The following is a 22,381-nucleotide window of genomic DNA, read 5'->3' on the forward strand; positions in this document are numbered from 1 at the left end:
CAAAAAAAAAAATTTAACCATGCAAATTTCACGATTCTAAGTACAGTTGTTGATAATATAATTTCATAAAAATCACATTTGCATTCTTTCTTATCATACACGAATGTTAAATTCGCATTCTTTGTACGATTTTCATAAGTAAGATTTCCTTTTTATCACGATTCATCAATTCAGAATTTGTAACTCCTTAAGTTAAAATTTGTGGTTTTTCGATTCACCGCGCCTTTGATTTCCACGTTTATTTATCGACATCTTGAAAATCCACATTAACGTTAACCTTTTACACACGTACGGTGTGAAATGAGAAAAATTAAAACGAAATAAAGGAAACCCTAATGAAAAATAAAACAACGTTCCTCGAAGCAATTGGGTATGTGTGTTTTTATTCGAGCCTGTATCTCGAGGCGAGCTTAATGTCCGGGGAATTCTCTCCACGGAGACACGTCGCGTATAAGGGCTAAAAGTGGGCGAAAAACTCGAGGCCTCAATTTTTTTTTTCAGACTTGTTTGCGCGACCCTTCCCTCCACAGACGCACACTCGAACGGCTCGGTTAATTACTTGAAATGAAACTCTGCAAACACAACGCAATGCGCATGCAGACTGTGTGGGACAAGCTGTTCCCCACGATAGGGAAGACTAATGTCACGACTTTTTTCCCGCAGGGAACAGAGAGCGATTACCACCTGATGCTATTATTTGCACGAAACTCTGGTAAGAAAGGAAGAGCACGCGCAAAAACAGCTTTCAAATTTTATTCTCTTTCTCTCTCTCTCTTTCTCTCCTTACTCTCTGAATAAGTGATGGTTTGCAGTTGTGTTTCTGTGTTGCTTATATTTGTAAAGATTATTTTATTATTTCTAGGACTAGTTTGATTGGTACAATTTTTCCTGTCGATTCTCCGCATACTGATTTGTTATTTTTATTTTGATTTTGATTTAGACTTTGTTTTTTTCTCTCTATTATTATTAAAATCAATTCGGTCTTAGGTTATTATTAGTTATTTTATATTTTATATTTTTATATGAAGTTACACTCCAGAATCAAATAAACATACTTTCTCTCACTCTTTCTCTCTTTCTATCTCTCTTATTTTGTTAACGCCTACGTCACTCTGGTTATAGTATCTCCTTTATGATTTGTTACTTTGCTTTATTCACTTCTTAACCCTATTTATCTTATTGTATTATGCTCATGTTTTCTTTATTTATCATTTCTTGCTTTTGATATTTTTGTTTCTCTGTATCTATATATGCAATCTTTTCTTTGTCATTTTTGCCAAAAGCATGCCTAAGGCATAATAAATAAATCAAATGAAATCTCTCTCTCTGTCTCCCTTGGCGTGCGATTCCTCTCACTTTTATTTTACACTCTCACTGAGGTCGTATTATACACTCAATATCCCTATATACTTTCAGCTTAAACCAAGCGAGGAAGAATCCCTCGCACACATATTTTCCTGTCTGCCATATTCACGGTGGAATTTTTCGCTTCAAATTTCTCTGGATAACTCGTCTGAATAAAGAATTTATACGTGTATACGTATAATATAATGTAAAAGAGAGAACAAGAATTAAAGCACAGAAGTCTACTGAATTCAGACTTGGAGACGTACACAGAGATGAATTCTCTTTGTGAAAATCTTAGGATTCTGTAATATACTCGCGATTATTTATTTCTTTTTTTTTTTTTTTTTTTTTTTCTTTACTTTCTGACAATCTTTGTGCGGTTTCACCGCATTTCTTAACATCTTATGTGCTTCGCTTGACTTATTTCTCGTCATTTATTATTATCTGAAAAATTCCACGTATTTCTTCGTCTCGGGGTGACTCAAAGAATTCGGATCATTCGTACGATTTCATAAAAAAGAAAGTGGGTAAGGCCAAATCGTAGCATTCTATAAAGGAGATCAATCAAAGTGTAAAAAATGTAGAAAAAAGATCGTCTAATTAATCGATCTATAACATATTTCGGTGGAAATATATGTTTCATAGCAATTATTCGTTCAAATCTGCGTCCATATTGCATACCCCTGGTTCACCATGGCATGCACCTTATATTTGGGTACGATGGTTTCGCGATCACCAGAGCAGAATGAACATTAACATACGCTATGCGAGTTGGGTGATGAACAACTCAAAAAACTCGGTAAACACCGTGAGCGTGGGTGACACTGATTGATAATTTCCCCTTTGGACGACTCTCCCCCATAGAACGGGAAAAATGGGAAAAAGGGGGAGAAAAACTAGAGAAAAGTTTTGCGGCGTGAATCCTGGCAGTGGTCGATAAACCCGCATTCGTCATCTGCTAACGAAGGAAAATTTTTTTTTTTTTCGAAAAATATATCCTGCACTTAAAAACGCTAATGGAAATAAGTGTTGGTACGGAGAGTTTTGAAGTACGAGAACCAGCTGCGGCGAGGAAACGAGATATGCGATTCCAAAAAATTGATAAACTTAAAAAATTATCAAAACATGCTTGTGTTTTGGACAAGGAAAGGCTCGCCGACTATATTTGAAGTAAGGAACGCCTCAGGTAATCGATAGAACCCGATACAGGTACGCCTTTGCATTTGGCAAAGGCTCAAGAAATTCGGAACTCGCGAATTTGCATATCGAATCCTTCTCCGCTATTTACTATTCCGCTAGCGTAATTTATCTCCGCGATTCTTCTTACACGGATACCCTTAGCTCTGCACTGCTGATGCAGACTTACAAACTCGCCACTGTCTCACCCTGATTCGATTACAGGTCACGAACAGAGTAGTGCACAGTGTTCAGAAATAAAGGGCAGAAATATACTCAAAAGAATTTTTTTGCAGGGCTAATTGAAGAGGGGAATTAAAAAAGGATGCGAGTGTCATTTTTTTCAAACAATTTTTTACTTCAAAAAGTATGTATCTGCCACGGCCAGTATTTCCTGAAGGATAAGGTTGATGTTTTTTTTTTTTTTGGTTTCTTTTGTTTTGAAAAAAAAAAAACGCACCCAAAGCCCTTTTTAATTCTTCTCTTAAAATTCGGCGCAGCGGTAGATAAATTGAGGCAGAAGCTGTTGATGGTTAAAATACAGAAAGGAAAAGAGAGAGAGAGAGTTTCCTTCACGGAAATTAAAGGCGTTCGATTCCTTTGTACGAGGAGAAAGGATCAAATCTCTCGGAATATTGTATAACACGAGGCGGTGTAACGGTGCGATAAAAGAAGACCCGATACGCCCGAAACGACAGCGGAAAAGGACATTTCGAGCGCTATCATACCGCGCGGGTAACGACGACGGATCGGAGAATAAACTCTGGCCACATATCTCATTTCTCTCTTCCTTCCTTTTTCGCTCTCTCGTTTTCCTCAATTTTCTAACGGAACGGTTGGGCGGCGAGTGGAAGACACACTTGAAACGGAGCCAATCAGAAAGCGCACCGTGAGTGCCGACATGCAATCAGCGGTTCTTCTCCTCGAGGATCAGACAAAGAGTAGTGCTGCGGGCATTTGATCTTCGCGCTTCTCTATTATTCTCGTTTTCCTCCACCGGAAATATACGTGGGTACCTATGTCTTCTTATTACTTCCCGCAATGCCTCCTCCTCCTCTTCTCTTTTCTCTTATTATGATATCCCTCCCATCATCTCGTTTCCAACCTTCCATATCTATCTCCTGTCTCCTCGGTCTTCGCTGTCAAGCCCACGCGGTAAACTAACTTCTTGATATAACGGGTAACCCAAAATTCACGCAAGAATTAATTTTGATAGAAAACGCAGGTTTGTAATTGAAAATATTACACTTTTTATTCAATCGTAAATGACTACGAAACTATGAAATAGTATATCGGGTAAATGGCCTTCTTCAGGCCATTTTTTTTTCATGAACGTTTTGCATAAATATGGCTGTTGGCATAAACCTCAGACTTAAAAAAAATCCCAAAGAATAAAGTTCAACGGCGTTAAATCGCGAAATTAAAGCTGCAGGAAAATTTCATTGCCAGCAAAGCCACGGAGATCGCATTTACCCGATATGCTATTCGATAAATGCCTAACCCTGTACTGTAAACTTTACGACTGAATAAAAAAATGTCCAATTTTTAATAAACAAGCCTATATTTTCTCTCAAGCTTATTTCTTGCGTGAATTTCTGGACACCCGATAAATACAAGTACAGCCTGATCCACCTCCTCCACTTCCTCCCTTCGTTTCTCCGCGTTACTTCAAAAATGAACCTCCCCTTGGAGAAATTCGAGAGGGTTTGCCTCCACCTCCTTGACTAATTTATTTACATACTACCCAGCCTTATCGTCAAACCTGCAGCCCTTTGCCGCTCTCGGATCAATCATGGGACCCCGAACACGCCTCCGTTACGACACTGTTAACTGCCTCGCAACAGCTGCGCTTCAGAGGCTGACCATACATTTGCTCCGACTACTGCCGATCATGATGGCCGATATATGAAGTGGTCGTTAGCTCGAATTGCCGGGATTGAAATGCGAACGCGGGTTTGAATCGGCCGGATCGTTTCCACATCGAACCACCCGATGAAACGACGCGGCAGACTTTTAGTCGGAGATTTAATACATTCGAAACGAATTGGAAGAAATTCGTACGAAAAAATCCGCGGACCTTCGTCTGATCGGTATATCCGGTATACCCATCAGGGGAAAACATCGGAGGTAAACCTCTCCCTGGACATCGATCGATCTGTCTTTCGGCGAGGAATTAATCAAGCGAACCCGCACGCGTTTGCCGTTTCCTCGCTGGTTTCCAGAGCGTTTCCGCCACCCCAGATCTGCTCTCTGCAAGGACGTTTCTCACGGTTAACCGAGAACCTCGGACCCTCAGACAGACGCTGTTGACAGATGGTAATCGCTCGTAAATTATCGTCTCGAACATTGATTCTGACCACCTACAGTTCGGGAAGAGAGGTCACGAAAATTGCACGCAACAACTGCAGTGGCGAGAATATGATGAGCGCAACTGTTGAACATTGTTTGAATTAAATTTAGACTCAAGGTTGCGTTCGTTGAAACTTGCAGATTTGGTCTTAGACGGAGAACTAAAAGTGAAAAGACTGTAATTAGCATATTATTTCCACAATTTCAAGTGCACGAGGGACGTTTAACTGCGTACCTGTAACTGAGACACGTTAGTGAATGTTTTGTTTGAAATTAAACGCGGCTAAGTTTCAGTTTAAAATAAGGTCAACCCAGCTGATATCGCGGTGCAGGTAAAGTTGTGAATTACGGGAAGACGCACGGCGAACTTAGCACTTGTTCAAGTTTTAATTGCTTCGTTAATCGTGAGTCTATGGCGTTGCTCTCGCAGCTCCTTGACAGAATTACAACTTGGTTTCCTTTGTGCAGTGGGTATATGTGTATCCTTCCGAGATCCAGGAAGGAGTGAGGATCAATTAGGATGAAAATATAAGCCAAAGCTGACAATGAGGAAGACAGCAGAGCTAGGCTGCTGGGATATTTCCTAATCTCGTAACAGTGCGGAATCAACGCTTCTCGGGTAGTTCTTGGCTTCCTAGTCACGAACTTTCGTTCTCTCGTATATAGATAAACCTGGCATTCGGCCAGGCACGGATTGTGTTTATGTGCGGCGAGTATAACCCATCGAACATTACATTTCCTCCCCAGCAATGGAGATTCACGCGGCTTTCGCTCGCTGCCTTTGATATATCCGTATGCCGTGTGTGTGTGTGTGTGTGTGTGTGTGTGTGTGTGTGTGTGTGTGTATTTCCGCACGAAGGGAACACGGAGAAGATCGATACCTGAAAGAGAAGGAAAAAAAAGAAACAAACGGACGAACCTGCGAAACGAACGAAAACGCGAACACCCTCTATTCAAAAGAGCTGTATTGTCCGCGGAAAACGGTTCACTTGTCGGCTACGAAACGGCCGACTGCCAACTCGAAATATCTCTTGGCAAACACTCCGGGGGTTGCGGGTTTTACCTTCCGCACCGATGCTCTCTTCTTTCTCATTCCGATCAGCCGCGAAATCACCTTATATTGGGACAAAGTTTTACACCCTGTTCTCTACCCTCCGTTCGCTCGTATTTTTCCACGACTTTGCAATGGGGGTGGACGAGTTTGAGGGGAAAATGAATTTCGATTGGCGGTATTGTTCAATTTAAACTCCAAAAGAGCGGTTATACCGGTACTTCGGATACTTACGTATAAGAGAAGACAGAAAGTTTGTTCTTTTTGTAAGAGTATAATCATTATACATAATGTATCTCGTTAAATCTTCGCGTTGATTTTTTATACGGCAGTGCTTCCACGGTGTTTTGTGTTTCAATTTACATTTTCTTTCACTCGATTTTGAATAATTAAATAGGATAAAAGGCGAAAACGAGTGCAGAAAGCGGAAGGAGTTAAACGTCGGAAAACCTCGAAATTTTCGACGTGTGCAAATGCAAAATTCACCACACCTGCAATGTCTGAAACATTCTAACCAGATCGAACTACATCCCTCACAATTGCAACTATAACCATCTGAATGCACATAATTAAAACTGAATTTCAGACACGCTCTGCATATATCATATGACGCTTCCGACTGCAGCAAACTTATCCCAGCTTACCTACTCGACTCTCTCGACTTCCGGTTGTCCCACTAACGTCAACCCCCCATGGCATGCAGTTCTTTTCTCCCATTGGCTGAACCGAAACAACTATAAACCGTAGAGAGAATTCTAACAATCACAGCATTGTGCTCCAGGCATACAAGTAACAGCTCTTGTTTGCACAGAACTCTGTACTGCACGAAGAGGGATGATAATTGTTAGAATTTACCCAGCGAATTTCATCAGAGCTTTGTTGTTATTATCATTATTAGTATCATTATAATTATTTTTATTATATATACACGTTTATATTATTTTTTGACAGATGCATAATACAACTGTATCACTGGCTCGATATCAAGACGAAAAGTCGTCGCCTGGCGCGTGTCATGCGTGTACTATATATACAGTGAATGTCCTGAAAAACCTGGAGGGTATAATGCAGCCAGTATTATACCCGGAGGGAAATGTTGCTGTACCTACGCGTAGGGCGGCAAGATGGCGGGGTATCGACTCTGCGGCCTTGTTGTCGTCACCTTCTGCACCGTCATCGTTTTATTTGTAAAAAAAAAAAATATATTCCATCCGGACGTGAATTACGGAGGATTGAATTGATGGTAAGGGTGTAAAAATAGACTCGCGAGAAAAATTTCCGACGAGATATATACAGAGAAAACTTATCTTGACGCATGTCAATGATTTTCAATATCTGATATATCTACGTATAGCTGTAAACCAGCGTCGGTGCAACAGGCTGAAACATCGATCAGACATTCCACAAAGGACATCACAGGTACAACAACTCCGTTAGGTCTATATGCTTGTACAAGCCCTGCCTTCCTCATTACTCATTCCGCCGAAGAATTTCGCAAATCCGGACAGATACCGTTTCCCGCGAGTATATCTGCTTGTGTAGCCTGGAGAATTTTGGCTGAGAGAACGCTAGTGCGAAGGAGATAAAAACGTAATCCAGGATAACGAGGGTCTTGGGGATCTGGACATCGTGGAGGAAACGCACACAGTTCCAATCGTTAATTGGGAGAGATATGGGTCCCACTCTTGTAACGATGGTTTGTCGTTATCTATATTGTAAGGGGCATCCAACCATCGCCGGCACAAAGAGCAGCGGCTGTTTTTTAATTTTATCATTTATTCTGTAAAACCCTGCGATCGGCGAGTGGTGATTTACCGCATAACGCGATGGTAAAAGTGTCCCAACGGCGATCCATATCGCGTAACATCACCATCTTGCCGATTCCTCACGCTTATTTATCGAAGTGATAAAAATCTATTTCAAGGACCCCACGCGGAGAGTTGGACACTTTTATAAGACGCAGTTAATTTTCTGATAGATACGTTACACCCTGTACGGTATGGGTATAAGTGTATATTACACCTATACACGTATTTTTGACAAAGGTGAACCGCCTCGGCGGGTCAGCCGTCGGTATAATTAACGACGTACTTTATTGGTAATAATTAATTACTCCGCAGTCAGCGCAGCCAGAGAAGTATATATATAATTGTGTCGTAAATTTTTAAAAGCAACAAATCTGAAGCCGGACGGCTTACCGACAAACACAACTGGCGTCGAGTTCGACAAGGATGTACGGAACATTTAACGCGTTTCCGCTCTCAAATTGAGCATCACGAGTTTGTGTAGCCGTGAGAAAAGTAAAAGTTGATCCTGTCACTAAGGAAGTACGGAATTCACGGCGAAATCGGGGTCTGGGACATGAGCTTAGAAGCCAATATCGTAATCCCGAGTAGATACTTAGTCTGGGTTATATTCAGGCGTTGGACAGTCACCCTCTCAGCAGACGCAATTCGATAACCTCAAGGTAACATTTATCAAACCCAATGTAACATGCTACATAGATGGCTACTACCCAGCTACCGTCTCGTTACTTGTAATGTTGGGCTGAGATCAGGGTAACAAGTACCTAACATATATGTATCCATAAGGGTGGTCCTTATTTAGGGTAACGACGAATTTTTCCGCCCCACTCCCCAAATCAAATTCAAATAATTGTAAAAAAAAACGTGAAATACATCCATTAGGGCGGTCCTTATTTAGGGTATTGACGAATTTTTCTGCCCCACCACCCAAATCAACTTCAAATAATTCAAAAACAATTGCCCATTTTTTTCCGATTTTTAAGATGGGAAAAACCTTTTTCCTCAGTATACATAATTTATTGTAAGAGTAATAATGTTCCAAAGAATCTGTAACTGCGAGGATTTAGGTGGCATTAGTGCTACTGTCTGAGAAAAAATATATATCATCATACCAAGCAATCTCGATGGCTTTTTATATGTTTCGTATAGTTTTTTAGAATTTCCCTGAGATGCCAGGAATTACGGAAAGTCATATAAACGCATTTCAATTCAATACGCGTTTTTCTTGAGAATATTGAAGATTGATATATTTCTTACCACTTGTATTATTGAAAATACTCACTTTCAGAGTTACTTTTGGAAAACTTGATGATTGGCCCTGTCACTTTTTCACACTCCCAATTATGCAACAGTAAACAATACTGTTTCTGAACTTACAGTACCAGCTCTTGTTCGTCAAGGTTACAATAATTGATAAAGCAATACTATGATCACCTATTATTGTAGGAGTGGCTATAATAGTACCTCAATTGCCCCTAAATTCGCACATTTTATTGTAATTATCAATAAGCTATAAAGCAAACATTCACATCAAAAGTTTTTCCGTGCGGAATCGGTCACATCAATGGAGCCAAGCCTCGGTAAGGGAACCGAAAACAAGGGCATCTTGAAAGACGTTATCAGTTTACATTTCGCTCCCACAAACTCGTAGAGAACAAAGAAGGAGCTTTAACCCCCGATCAACCCTCCGGCTCGCCTCTGTGGTACATTATAATTTACCCAAAGCCAATTCAAAAAGCAGTCGTATTTCAGCTCTGCGTACGCCTAATGCTTCCGAATTTGTCGAAAGCCCGGTACACGACGACTGATTTAAATTTTAAACGGTTCTACTTAGCGGAAGGGACTCTTGCCACCGAGGCTTAGGTTAAATCAAATATTCATTCATTCATATCGTATGGCTTTTAGAAATGATTCAGAGACAATTCGTAAACTGGAACCACTCTATTCAGGGTAGCGAACACTGTAGAGAGCTTATCGCCGGCATGTCGACCCTGATCGATCGGTATTTTTCACTTATAACAAAATAGTCGGGTACACCGAGCGTTAGGATACCGGGCACCTTGATACGAGCAATTATTAATTATGGAGGCAGGGTGGTACGAGACCTGAAAACTGACACTATGGAGCTTTGTTATACATCGCTGCTGCCCTTTCTGCGGAGAACATTATGTCGATGCTGCACGCGGTTGTTGAAGCTCTTTATGTATACATATATATATATATAAATGCTATCATCGAATGCCAATTACCGGTGATTATTCTTGTGATGATCAGCCGTTATTTACCTAGAAACATTCGTTGTAAATATAACTTCAAAAATGACGTTTCGTACCTGCTCATAACTTTGGGGGGAGGGGACTGAAAAACAAACGTGATCGGATGAAATGGAACCTTGATGAATACCGAAGTACGTTTACCACAAACTCTACCCAAATCTCAGAATAATTACAGAATCCTTGATAGAAACGTAAGTAACAAAATAAAAATACACTCAGAACCATTCTGAAGTATGAAACTTCGTTTGTACAGTCAGCGAGGAAACGTGACAAGTTTTCATAAATTTTTTTTAGTTGTATCGATTAAACAACCATACACCTTCGAGGTGTCATTCATGTTCTTTACTTATTTTTGGAGGTGTCACGTTACCGCTAATTGTTTACGTTTGTAAATGATCGTCTTGTTGTAGCTACAGGTAGAAATTCATGGGTATATTCATGGACGAATACCCCTCCGTCTGGTTGTGCTAGTTTTGGCGTTTAACACAAGCCTAATTGCCTTATCAATCTAGTTCTTGCAAGTCTATAATTACATTTGTATCTCTGACAAAATGGCTCTACATTATATACGAGTACATTATGCAAGACGGTTTGAAAGAGCTGAATCATTAATTGTACATATTCGACTTACCCGTCGCCTGCAACAGTCTCCCGAGAATGTTATCTTCGCAGCACAAATCACAGATTTTTCAATCCTATATTTATTGCGTCAAATAAAACAAGTAAAACAACTAGGAAATCAATTTTACTTGCAGAATCGCCGCACTGTAATTACAACTGACAATGAACCAACTGCTGCGTTCAACGAATATAGTTCTTTTTTCCCCCCGTTTAACGTTAACTCGGTATATTTCTTACAATATCAACTTATAATTTAATATCGTATCGTAGATATGTGTGTACATAGAGTTTATGTTTTTAGTAATTAAAATTATTAATTTTTTAACCATAACACATATGTATATATATATTTATTTTTATTTCCCCTTGTCTTTATAGTGTATTCTATGTATTTCGTTTTTTTTTCTTCTGCTTGCTTCTTTATTTCTCTTTGTTTTTCACCCCCTCAACGACTACGCGAGAATCTTTTTCAACTAGGATAAAATGATATGTATTATATCTCCGACTAGTGTTTGTCAGTGATCAGTTATCGGTATAACGGATGCATATAATCCAAGGTGCACACTTGTTAAATTTAATTATTTTTCTATATTTTCTTTATTTTTTTTTTTAATACTTCGGTTTTTCCCTAAACTAATGGAATTTCGGTTGTGTGCTCGTTGCGTCGAGTCACATTTTAGTGTGACACTGGCGTTGCGCGGTACCACCACACGGTTCGCAGCCGTTTCTCGCTCTTCGGCGCTTCGGAAACCACCCCTATCGCCCCTGTTCCCTTTTCCACCCCCTGGCACACGCCGGCCATCACCCCCTCCACACCCCAGCCACTGGCGGTCCTATTGACGTGCGAGTTTCTACTCCCCCAGCCCTCGCCACCCCCGACGGTCCTCCTCCTTCATCCCTGCACCGGCATCGAGGGTGGAGAAAGAGCCTGACGTAATGCCGTTACGTCACGTCGCTTTTCCGCCAGCACCCCTAGCGGGTCGTTGAGGGAACCACGGGATTAGCATCCTGTGCCGTTTTTCACCACCATTTGCAGCTTCCGTTCCATCCTCCGATTCAAATTCCGTAAAAAAAAAGGAAAAGAATAATATTAGAATTTTGAATCTAATTTAAAATAACCCAAGTTTCGGTAAACTATACCCATAACGCCCATAAATAATATGCCATTCAATGCTGGAGAGAATATTTTCGAACAAAATAACGTGATTATGCTCAAGAATCATAAATAGTTCATCCCATTCTTAGTAGTATAAAAGTAGTCGGACCGGACTTGAGCTACCTATTTTCAAATCTCAATCGAAACTGAAACAAATTATTTTATTCGAATCTATTGCACAGTTTTCGAATTACAACTAGTTGAGGTTATTAATCTAAATTGCATTTTCTTAACAATAGCAAGTGAAACATCGCAGGAGGCTCAGTTAAGATAAGAGATATAAATGGGTGCATTTTATATGCACTTCCCCTTCCAGCTGTAAATCTAGCCTCTAATCTCATTACCGTGCTGCACAGCAGACGGCGGTGATGCATTTTTCATAGGTATAACTACAAGTAGCTTTAAACAATCGATGTTACTGAAATGCGCCTCAACGTATGCAACCCGTAAGCCTTTCGTGATTGTATGCTGCCTACAAAACGGCACTAACTATGTACAACATCAACCTCTTGTATTTCATGTTCAACATTTCAGCATCGATTTTCCATCTTCACTGCTGACTATATGCAATTCTAACATGAATCTTAAACTGGAACAATTTATTGAATTCTAAGGTAATTTTTTTCCGTGACAAGAGGTACAAAAATGAACACGCATTCACTGTAGTATTACTTCGTGTTCTTCACTATCGAGAGAGCAGAGCAGCCATAGCGCATGCCCCTGACATTTTCAAGATATTTTGAAATTTGAACTGCTAGTTTTGCAAATGGCGTGATCGAGACGTTACATGTGACCCTGTATTTGTAGGTTATATTACATAGCACCATTCAAAAACTTACAGCTATACCGAGACCAACAATTCCCAATTTAATAGTTTCGAGATGTTAAATGTCGCGGGAAGACGAATACCGTATCTGATGGGTATAAATTTAGCGTTTTGGCAGTATGATATACCCGATAAAGCGACAAATACTGCCAAATCGTTTCAAACGGAGGCGAACGAAAATGAAACCGGCTGGGATAGGTTAAGAAATATGTACAGCCTCGAGTACGTACTTGCTTTTATTAACAGTAGAGCAATGATCATTAACGTTGTTACAATCAACGCAGGACACTTTCATTCCTCAAAACTAATTGGTTCGCTATTCAAATCGTTCTACCCTTTGTTGCTTCAGTTTGTTTTTTGTTTCTTGCTTGGCATCGGTACATCGAATTCCCTTGTATCGTGTCATCGACAAATAATGCAGCAGTTTTGTTTACGTTACAGCGAGTATGGAAACAGAAGTCCTGAACTAAACTTCGCGGCAACAGCAACATATTTTGGAACATTTGTCGGACTCGTGTACGGAGGCTCACTCAATGCACGAATGGCATATATAAATTTCATCGAGAGAAATCAGGCGACAGCATTCACAAACATGTTTGAGGCAAAAAGAAAATTGCAAGATGCTGTTACAATCGGTTTTGGCAAGGGCGCTTATCACTGGGCATGGAGAATCGCCTTGGTCACTGGATCTTTTGTGTGAGAATCTTATACCAAAATTTCACACGGCAAGCTAATCTAGTATCTTTTAATATTTTGATTTTCAGATCTGGCCAAGTCGTACTACCAATTGTACAGTTACCCTAAAAGTGTGTTAAAATTATAGATTGCTGACAACGTCCGTCGCAGTTTATCGTGGCAAGTCATCCTTATTAGAGTATGTAACTGCGGGTACTATAACTGGAGGGATGTATAAAACAATGTTGGGTCCTAGAGCAATGCTTGTTGGCGGAGCTGTGGGAGGAGTTTTCGGTGGTGTAACTGGTGCATTGACTCTAGCGTTGTTAAAACTGAGTGGTACGACAATGGAGGAAATGCGATACTGGCAATACAATTGGAAGGAAAATAAAGAGAAGTAAGAGACTGGCATTGATTAAAACGTGTCGTTATCATTTCTTCAAATATTTTTAACTGACTTACATACACTGTGTATGAATAAGCCGTTCTAATTGAAATGTTTTCTCTGATAACAGGCCATTTAAGAATGCTGTGACACAGGCTATCCAGCAGCCAACAGAAATGGAAATACTTCATGACAAAAGAGTGGAAAATCTGAAGATACAAGAGCAAGAGGTTGAAAAAAGTAAAGCATAGTCACTCAATTTATGTAGGTTGGTTTCCATTGGTCTTGTAGATATTAGACTTTATTCGTTGTTATACATAATTATAATTTATTTTAAACTGTTGAGAGAACCATTATAATTTCATTAATACTTTCTAATATGTGGTTTTTTATCTGTTTATTTAAAGTACATTGTATGTATGTAACTTATGCAAACGTAATTCACCGGTACCTAAGGCAACGGCACATTTTTATGATCACCAGAATTGTAAATGAGTACGTTTAAGAAAATGGGTGTTGATCATGTGCGAAGTATATTCCTTTACGTTATTTTCAACATTAATTACACCCGTCTAACCTAATACTTGATAAATTTGTTATATTTTAACACGTTAAATTCTCAATTCTTTAGGTTTGCGCAATTTCCTGCAGCTGATTAAATTATGATAGCTTGGATAACTCGATTTTTATATAATGATTATAAAAGTCACCAATCTTATTCTCTATCACTCCAATAAACTACATACCGATTGTGCCAATAAAATACATAATCAAATTTGAGCAATCGCTGAAAAATGTGTACTGATCTCTATAAATGAATAATTCGACTGTAAAATTCTGATCTACAGGATGCATATTCACAATGAAACAAAAATATTCTTCATAGAATACTGATCATAATTCACAAACATTGAGAGATGTTCCTAATTCAATAATTTATGAACCCTATTCTGCGGGCAAGTATTAATACTGAAAATTTTCATGCCAATACTAAAAATACGTTCAGATGGAAATTCGAAGCGGCTGTTTATTCTATAGTTTTGAAGTTAATAAAGTCATTGCTGCGTGTATAATAAATACTATATACGCTCACAGAATAGGCCTGATAGTTAACAACAAATACGACATGCAAATTAAAAATATAGAGAAAAAACATGTTTGTCTGTAGTTAATTTAATTCAATCAAGATTTCATTTTACACTATGCGACGGATACCGATTTTTTCCCAATTTAATGAACAATAAACGAGAAATGTACTAGAAGTGAATAAAAACTGAATTTGACAGTCGAAATTAAGCGCAGAGTAATATTGCAGAATAAATAATTTTAAAGCGTTCGGCAATTTACAAAAATCTTACAGCCTGCTTGAATTTGTTATTGTCCTAATTGTATAATTCATGAAAGAGTTTTATATTAAGTTTCTTGCTCTGTAGTTTCTGGAGTTTGAATCTTGGTCAAACGTTTGGCACCTCTGTTTGGCGGACCTTTGGGTTTGGCAAACTTAGGTCGGTGCAAATTGACTTTCGGATGTAATTCCTCTTGCAAAAATTCCATGGTTAGTTCCTTTCCGTCATCAATCTCAAGCTACAGATCGAAAAATTTTGCATATACAGAATTAAATTTCTACAATTTTCAATCACAAGAAATAGAGATACTCCGACATTTCAAGCTCAAATTATCATCCAAATGTTGAAACGATTGGACATAAATGATGTACAATAAAAAATGAGGGTATACCAATGTCAGGCCTATACTGTAAGCTTATAAAATATAAGTACTAAATATTAAACGCTATTACGTACCCGTACGATGATGTTATCACCCTGGCACTCATTCCCACCTATTGAATTTTATTCCTCTATTTTCATTTGTAATATACGTAAATAGCAAAATAAAATGAATGAAAGAACTGTGGATGATAGTAAGATATTGACGAAAGTAAGAAATATTCTTTTTAAATTGTATAATTGTGTTTATTATTCATAATATATTTAATATTGGCAAGAATATACAATTTATTTGTTCATAAGAAGGAACCTATAATGTTTTTAACAAAATTTTCTTTATAAATAATCAATTAATACAGAGAACGCATCTTACAGAATAGGCCTGGCCTGGAACAGTGGTACTTATAAACGTAATTTGCGCCTGGGCGAACGTGTGCGTTTTCCCCTTATGCATATATCAGAACACAATTTTGAATTTTGAGCGTCATATAGAAAACCATTGGGCCCAAAAAAATTTTGATATAGTTCTATCGTACCAAACTTAGACGATCACGTTTTTTCCAAAAAAGCAGACAATGTAAATTTGTGATATGATTAATACCATAAATCATTTTTGTTATTCATATTTATATAGTTTACTACAGAGATAAAAAAAAAAAAATGCAAGATAATATCATATTCGGAAATTCAGTGAATTCAATCAATCGCCATTGTATTTCTACATGGAGCGTTAACACCCTGGTATATACTTGTGAAAAGTTATTTCAACTATGGTGGGGGATGGGGGGTAAAAAATTTCTTAAGATGGATTGTGACTACTATAGGATTATGAATTCACAGTTATTTTGTCTACCAAAAGTAGATAAAAATGCAAGAAAAGTGACCACGTAAATTTGCATACTTTAGAATACGTGTTTCTCCTATTTTTTTACAAGTCCCAGATCATAAGTCAAAATCCGAATATTTTTAAAACGCTTATAAAAAGCTACAAGAGTTAAAAAATACATGTCACGAAAAATAGAATGCCTCTCGAATATCATCATCTTGTTGTTGCCTATCTGACAACTCTCCCACTCTGTATAACTGTGTAAATTTTGATCAATATTAAGTCAACTTTATACATAGATATAACAATTTTGGCAAATTTGAATCACGATTGATCAGTTTCGCCGATCGTGTCGTTAATCATAGAACATCTAATCACCAATTTCGTTTTATATTCCTTTGATATCATGGCTAAGGAAATATTTATTGTGTAATAATGTATACTTTTATCAGTGATAAAAATAAACTTTGAACAACAAGATTGGGCTTCTTACAGGCAGTGATACAAATATATCACTTTTAATCACGGACATAATCTCAAAGTGCTTGGGAAGTCAAGAAATAAGATATATCTTTTAATATCATGTAACTAGTAGGAAATGATTCTTCGATACTAACTTAAGATTTCCCAGAAATATATGATTTTGAACTGTATTTGAATCAACCGCGTCAATATTTCGCAAAAACAATAAATACATTCAGTAGATATTCGACTTTAGGTTAAAAAATTGTTGGGTACGAAATAAAAATCGAGTCATCTGATTTCGTTTGGTTAAAACAAGACATGTACATCAAATACATTATTTCTAATCTAATATTAGATTTTTCAAAAATCTAAACCGCTGAAAAAATAATGCGCGTTTGATCCAAATTTTAGAACATTATATTGCAATTCAAAAAGAGCATAGCTATTCGTGAAATAGCTTTGTGCAAGAAAAAAACGTCCCAGATTAAATGAAATACGAATGTTTGAGATAGAATATTAGATTAAAACAGTCATATGAATCACATGACAAAAATTATTTGGGTCTTACTCTGCACTCAAGGCTCACAGATATACAGCAAGTGGGATGTGCTGCGTTCAGTCTTACGTCGTATATATATTTGTGAATTTTAATATGTCATATTATATATATATATATATATATATATATATATATATATATATATATAATATAATATAATAGTATAGAGTATAATATATAACGCAATATGTATATATATATATAATATATATTATATACATATATATTGTTATCGTCACTATTAAAATGCAAATAACTCGATAATGTGGAATGAATATAGCTCAACTCTGACGTTAAACAATAACATTTGCACATTTTTTATCATTTGTCAACACAATGTTATCATTAGAATATGCAGAGCAGTCAGGTTAGTGGCGTTAGCTAGCTAGAGCACATGGAATTCTTTCCTAACTCTCTAATAATCACATTCAGCTATATGTGGTTTGCTGAAAATACTAAATTATAACAATACCGTCCTACACCGCTTAAATTCTATTTAGTGTCGACGTTGACGTTTGGAATTAAGGCCCTTAAATTTCATCTAAAGACATTAATAGACAACTTATATGTACGTATCACTTGATTTGAGACTAGGAACTAATTTGAGACAAGGTATATTATATACTGGGTTTTTACACATTAAACAACTATGTGCGAGCAATTGTTTTGTTACTTTTCTTTTTCATTGTTACGTCTTAAAACTCGCAAACGGCAAACAATGCGGCAGATATAACAGTTGCAACCATTCTGAACTAATTTGAATAATCAATAAATGTATTCGTTAGTGCACGCTACCTGAGAAATAAACTTTATTTTATTTATCATTACTATAATATAATATTTTTATTGATTAAATATATTTTATTTATAAATTTTTTGATTCTGGTTATGTATGCATGACTTTTCCAATGAGGTAAAAATCCTCCAGTTAATGCATTAACTCAAATCTGGCACATGACAATTTCATTATTATTATATATTCAATAAACCTAAGGGCTAAAATTCGGTGACAAAGCGTCAAGCTGCCAACCAGTCTAGAATGCAACTTCATATGTAACGTGTATTAACATTAATATATAGGTACGAAAATAATGTACTAGTGAAATATTTTTGATGCAAGCTTGTCATAAAAACCCAGCAGTAAGGGCCTATTTTCCAAACTGTTTGAGACGTGTAATTTGTTGCGATGAAAGTTGATAATAATCTCCCTCCAAAAAACAAACGAATAAAAAAATGATACATCATACTCGATCGAAAAAAATCGAAATAGTTATTAGATATATTTTCTGTACGTAATTTACTTTTTTCTTTCTCTCTTTACCACAGATATATAGTATATACGAGTTACTTCGACAAGAATTTGGCTTACCAATTTTGGTATTAGAATTTAGAAAAATACACCATTTGGTCTACTCTAATTTACTAAATAGATGCACGTTATCACTTTGAACAACTAATTCTAATAATCCAGAGATGTTAGTATCAGTAAATGCATATACTTTTAGAATGTTTCAAATTTCAATTCAATCTACACAATAACATGTAGAACATTTCATAAAAACAATCTTTCCTAACTTGGAAAATCAAAATTTGTGCCGTAATCAGCATGCGTTGTTCTTGTGATTGCTGTTATTTCTAACAAACTTGAGGTTGATGTAGTTTATCGATAATAGTTGTAACTGCAAATTTAACGTTTCCAAGCAGAAATCATATTACATCCCTTTGCAAGGTCAGAACCGTTTTTGAAGCAGCAAAAATTCATTAGAGAACCTGTTAACTCAAGACACACGAGCGTTTTGGCTTAGATTTTTTATCAGGTATAGTTTGTGGAGGGGCAGAAGGTGTTGACGGAGTGGCAGGAGTTGTTGCTGCAGTTTCTTTTATGGTCGGAGGATCTTCCAACATGTCTGCTAACTCTTCGCCGCTATTTACTTCCAACTGTGATTCGTTATATAGAAATATCCAATCAATTTTAACAGTTTCTCATTCTAAATTTTCGTATATTTGCATAACTAAGTAGAGACGGCACAAACAAATTTCTCTGAGTTCAATTAATAAATTTCCTGGACTGTCTCAGTTTAACTGTATATGATCACTTTCCAATATTTAATTCTAAGATTTATGCGTTATCCGTCGTATAATCACAACCAAGTGTCTGAAAATTAGCAACAAGCCCACTTTTGGAAAATAAAAATTGCCACTATGTTTTGGTCAATGGTACTTTACAAGTTTTTATATTTATTTTAGAAATTACACAACTGGAAACAATGTAATGCCAACATCTGGCTGATGTGTAATTTGCACAATTTGTTCCTCTCGATTTCCTTATTTTTTTTTTTTTACAAAAGTGTGCAACAGCGGTCTCTTTTTCAGATTCTTTGTTTTGTACAAACGCTGGAGATTATTGAAATTCAATTTTCAGGAATTTCGGTCACCCAAGATAAAAATGCATGTTCTCGTCGAACATTGTCCTGTTATATACCCACAAAGCTGCAACCCTGAAAGCGATTGAATAAAATAACTTAATTTGACTCACCTTTTTGATTATGTTGACTCCCAATGATTGAATAAGATCAAGAAGAGGTCCTTTGCACGAAGAGTATAGCATTCGTTCTTTGATGCTGCAACTGTACCCGGGCATGCTGTATATGAAAACTGGAAGATATAAATTACAAGGTTGTTAAAAAAAAAAAAAAACTATTATTGCACAAATACAGTGTAAATGATTTCCCTTCATCAAGTAATAGCAAACGCCCAAGCTAATCGATCATAAAGGACAGAATGCGTACCAATATTCTCCATGTAATCACCCTCGTGAGTATGTTTGAAGTTGTATAAATGATATCTAGCAGAATCGGCTGGTACTTTAGTTGGCAGTTTATCAAGTGAGACATCGCAGGCCATGACCAAATGTATCTTCTCCTCTTCCAGGTCGATTTTCAGCTGAACATACTCAGTAATTCCTTTACCAATGTCGTTGATGGCCTGCTTGGCTTCTTCTGTTACAGGAAAAGCGACGCCGCTCAAAGTCTGCTGTCTTGTTTCAACACTGTAATCAGTGTGCACGGAGGTTTTCTTGATCTCAGCCAGCTCCTCTTCAGCTGTCGTCAAAGGCGCCGGAGCAGCGTCGTTCCTTTTGTGCTTATGGTATCCTTCTAGCGTAATGTCCTCAGGGACTGTGCCATGCAGTTCTTCCTTGAAGGAAGCAGTTCCAAATTCCTGCTTGAGCGTAGCCTTCGTTGAGGCGTAAAGCATCTTTTGCCTTATAGCCGCAGTGTCGGGCGACCAAGAAATGAACAACCAATCATAGCCGGAGTCGGGCGACTTTGTGTCAAGCCGATAAAGAATGTAGGTAGGCTGGTTCTCGACGATCAATGGTTTTACCAGCTTGTCGTAATCGTCCTGCCATTTTCCGACAGCCTTGGAAGAGAAGGCAGGTACCAACTCCTCTGAAATTATTATTTAATAATTTTATATATTAAATTTGGTCAAATTTTGAGTAATGGAACATGGCCAGAACCCTGGTTAAACCGTGAGTTTGAATGGCTCATTTGGTAGCAAGAATCACACGTAGATTCATCTCGTAATTACCAATTAGTCTACCGTCAAATGTGAATGAGAGCAAGAGGGAGAGAGTGAGAAAAATAATGAGTGTGAGTTGTAAGTTGGTTGGATGAGCTGATGCAGCAACTATTATGAACATTTTATTTATAGAACTTTTAGGAATTTCTCGTTATGTTTCCTACACAGGAAGCATTAAATTTCGCGATAAGCGTCGCCTACCGGGAATCGCGATAATAAAAACGAACGACAAGGTATCATACAAGTCCATTAAAAGTTTAAAAAACCATTACAAAGGTCCCCTCACCGTTTTCGATGGAAACTTTGAGCACGCGTATCTTTCCATCTCGGCATTTGGCAAATAATTTCTTGAGGGCTTCGTTGGCTGAAAAAAGAGGACGAACGTAAATCACTAATTAGATAGAAAGAGAAGAAAGAGAGAGGAAAAAACGGAGGAGATAACGACGTGTTTTGAGGTTAAAAAAAATAGCTCGTAATCTTTCGAAATACGATTTCAAACGCAAATACCGTTCGATCACATAGTTCTACCTCGTTTTTTCCTCATACCTCGTTCATCATTACCTTTGATTCCCGTTTGATGTGACATTATTTGACTGATGAAGGTATCTTTCACCTTCCGCGGAACCAGTCGAACTATTATTTTTTCCCACCCACTTCAGCCCGCTTTTCTCCACGGTACTTCAGACTGCTTCGGACGACCACCTATTGCCTACAGCCTCTGCGTAAGTTGCTCGCGCAACGGCATCGACGGCTTCTGATTGGCCACGCAAGTTCGTACAGATGCGGCCCGCCTTGCGCAGCCAATGGGAAACCTCGTCAATCTCGCATCCCGCAATGTCATTCCGTAACAAAAGAAAATAGCTGTCAAAAAATAATATGCGGTTCTTTCGAAAAAACAATTATCTCAAGGGCATAACGGGAATGGCGAGGGAGTTTCCCCACCCTATTGATCGTCGCCAAAGATTACGCTGCAATTTTTTTCCACAAAATCTACGGAGCTATCTACATAGATACTAACGTGTATGAAAAAAATCGCAGAGCCAAGCCAAATTTTTATCTGAATTACTTTACACATAGGTACATACGTCAGTCAACTACGTTTATAACGGAATACTGAACACGTTCATCGAGGCTAAATATAATTTTAGGCTCAGTTTTGAAATCTGATGAATGGTTAGTCATTTCAAGGGCGTGAGCTACACGATTGTTATTTCATACAGCATCATGATGCGTGACCGTTGCATAACTCAATGGAATAACGCTGATTAAACATTTACCACACATTACATGGGAAACTGGCGTAGAATTAAATCTACAATGACTCAGCGTGCCAATATAGGATATAATCATTTTCTGAAGAAACAAATTCGTCAGTGATTCAATAACATGTCTGTCTATGCAAAGTACGAGTAATAATTCGTTATCTTTCGCTATCACATGAGTAAATAAACGATAGTCTTAACGTAAACAAATACAATGGCTTCCTACGCAGTCGACGGTAGTTTTCGAATTTCCCGCCTGTAGAGTAGCGCCGCTCTGGTTCAAGATTCCGCGT

The 22,381-nt window shown here is 37.8% G+C and overlaps 3 protein-coding genes across 4 annotated transcripts in view; 1 reads left to right on the top strand and 2 right to left on the bottom strand.

Moving 5' to 3' along the window:
* The window catches only part of LOC124409006 (probable cationic amino acid transporter), a 31,483-nt gene extending 20,565 nt beyond the window's left edge, over window positions 1–10,918 (bottom strand). Inside the window, exon 1 of the mRNA XM_046886393.1 lies at window positions 10,636–10,918. The gene's annotated coding sequence lies outside the window, so the exon portion shown is untranslated. The remainder of the gene's footprint in view (window positions 1–10,635) is intronic.
* A 1,638-nt stretch (window positions 10,919–12,556) lies between these two features.
* On the top strand, window positions 12,557–16,146 carry LOC124409582 (RPII140-upstream gene protein). Its single transcript, XM_046887296.1, has 4 exons — window positions 12,557–12,829; window positions 13,049–13,303; window positions 13,431–13,679; window positions 13,798–16,146. The coding sequence occupies exons 1-4, from the start codon at window positions 12,663–12,665 to the stop codon at window positions 13,916–13,918; spliced, it is 792 nt and encodes a 263-aa protein (XP_046743252.1). The 5' UTR covers window positions 12,557–12,662; the 3' UTR covers window positions 13,919–16,146.
* LOC124409580 (twinfilin) lies at window positions 14,060–21,659 on the bottom strand. Of its 2 annotated transcripts, none has more exons than XM_046887292.1 (5): window positions 21,388–21,651; window positions 21,113–21,190; window positions 20,034–20,693; window positions 19,781–19,899; window positions 14,060–15,251 (listed from the first exon to the last, which is right to left on the bottom strand). In XM_046887292.1, exons 1-5 carry the CDS (start codon window positions 21,410–21,412, stop codon window positions 15,081–15,083), a joined length of 1,053 nt encoding a protein of 350 aa, XP_046743248.1. In that variant the 5' UTR covers window positions 21,413–21,651; the 3' UTR covers window positions 14,060–15,080. The 2 variants fall into 2 exon arrangements, with proteins under 2 accessions (XP_046743248.1, XP_046743249.1); XM_046887293.1 differs by lacking the exon at window positions 14,060–15,251 and adding an exon at window positions 17,881–19,182 and having other exon boundaries at window positions 21,388–21,659.
* Between the last annotated feature and the right edge of the window lie 722 nt (window positions 21,660–22,381).

Source organism: Diprion similis, chromosome 8, assembly GCF_021155765.1.
Source record: "Diprion similis isolate iyDipSimi1 chromosome 8, iyDipSimi1.1, whole genome shotgun sequence".
In the NCBI taxonomy this organism is placed as follows: domain Eukaryota; kingdom Metazoa; phylum Arthropoda; class Insecta; order Hymenoptera; family Diprionidae; genus Diprion; species Diprion similis.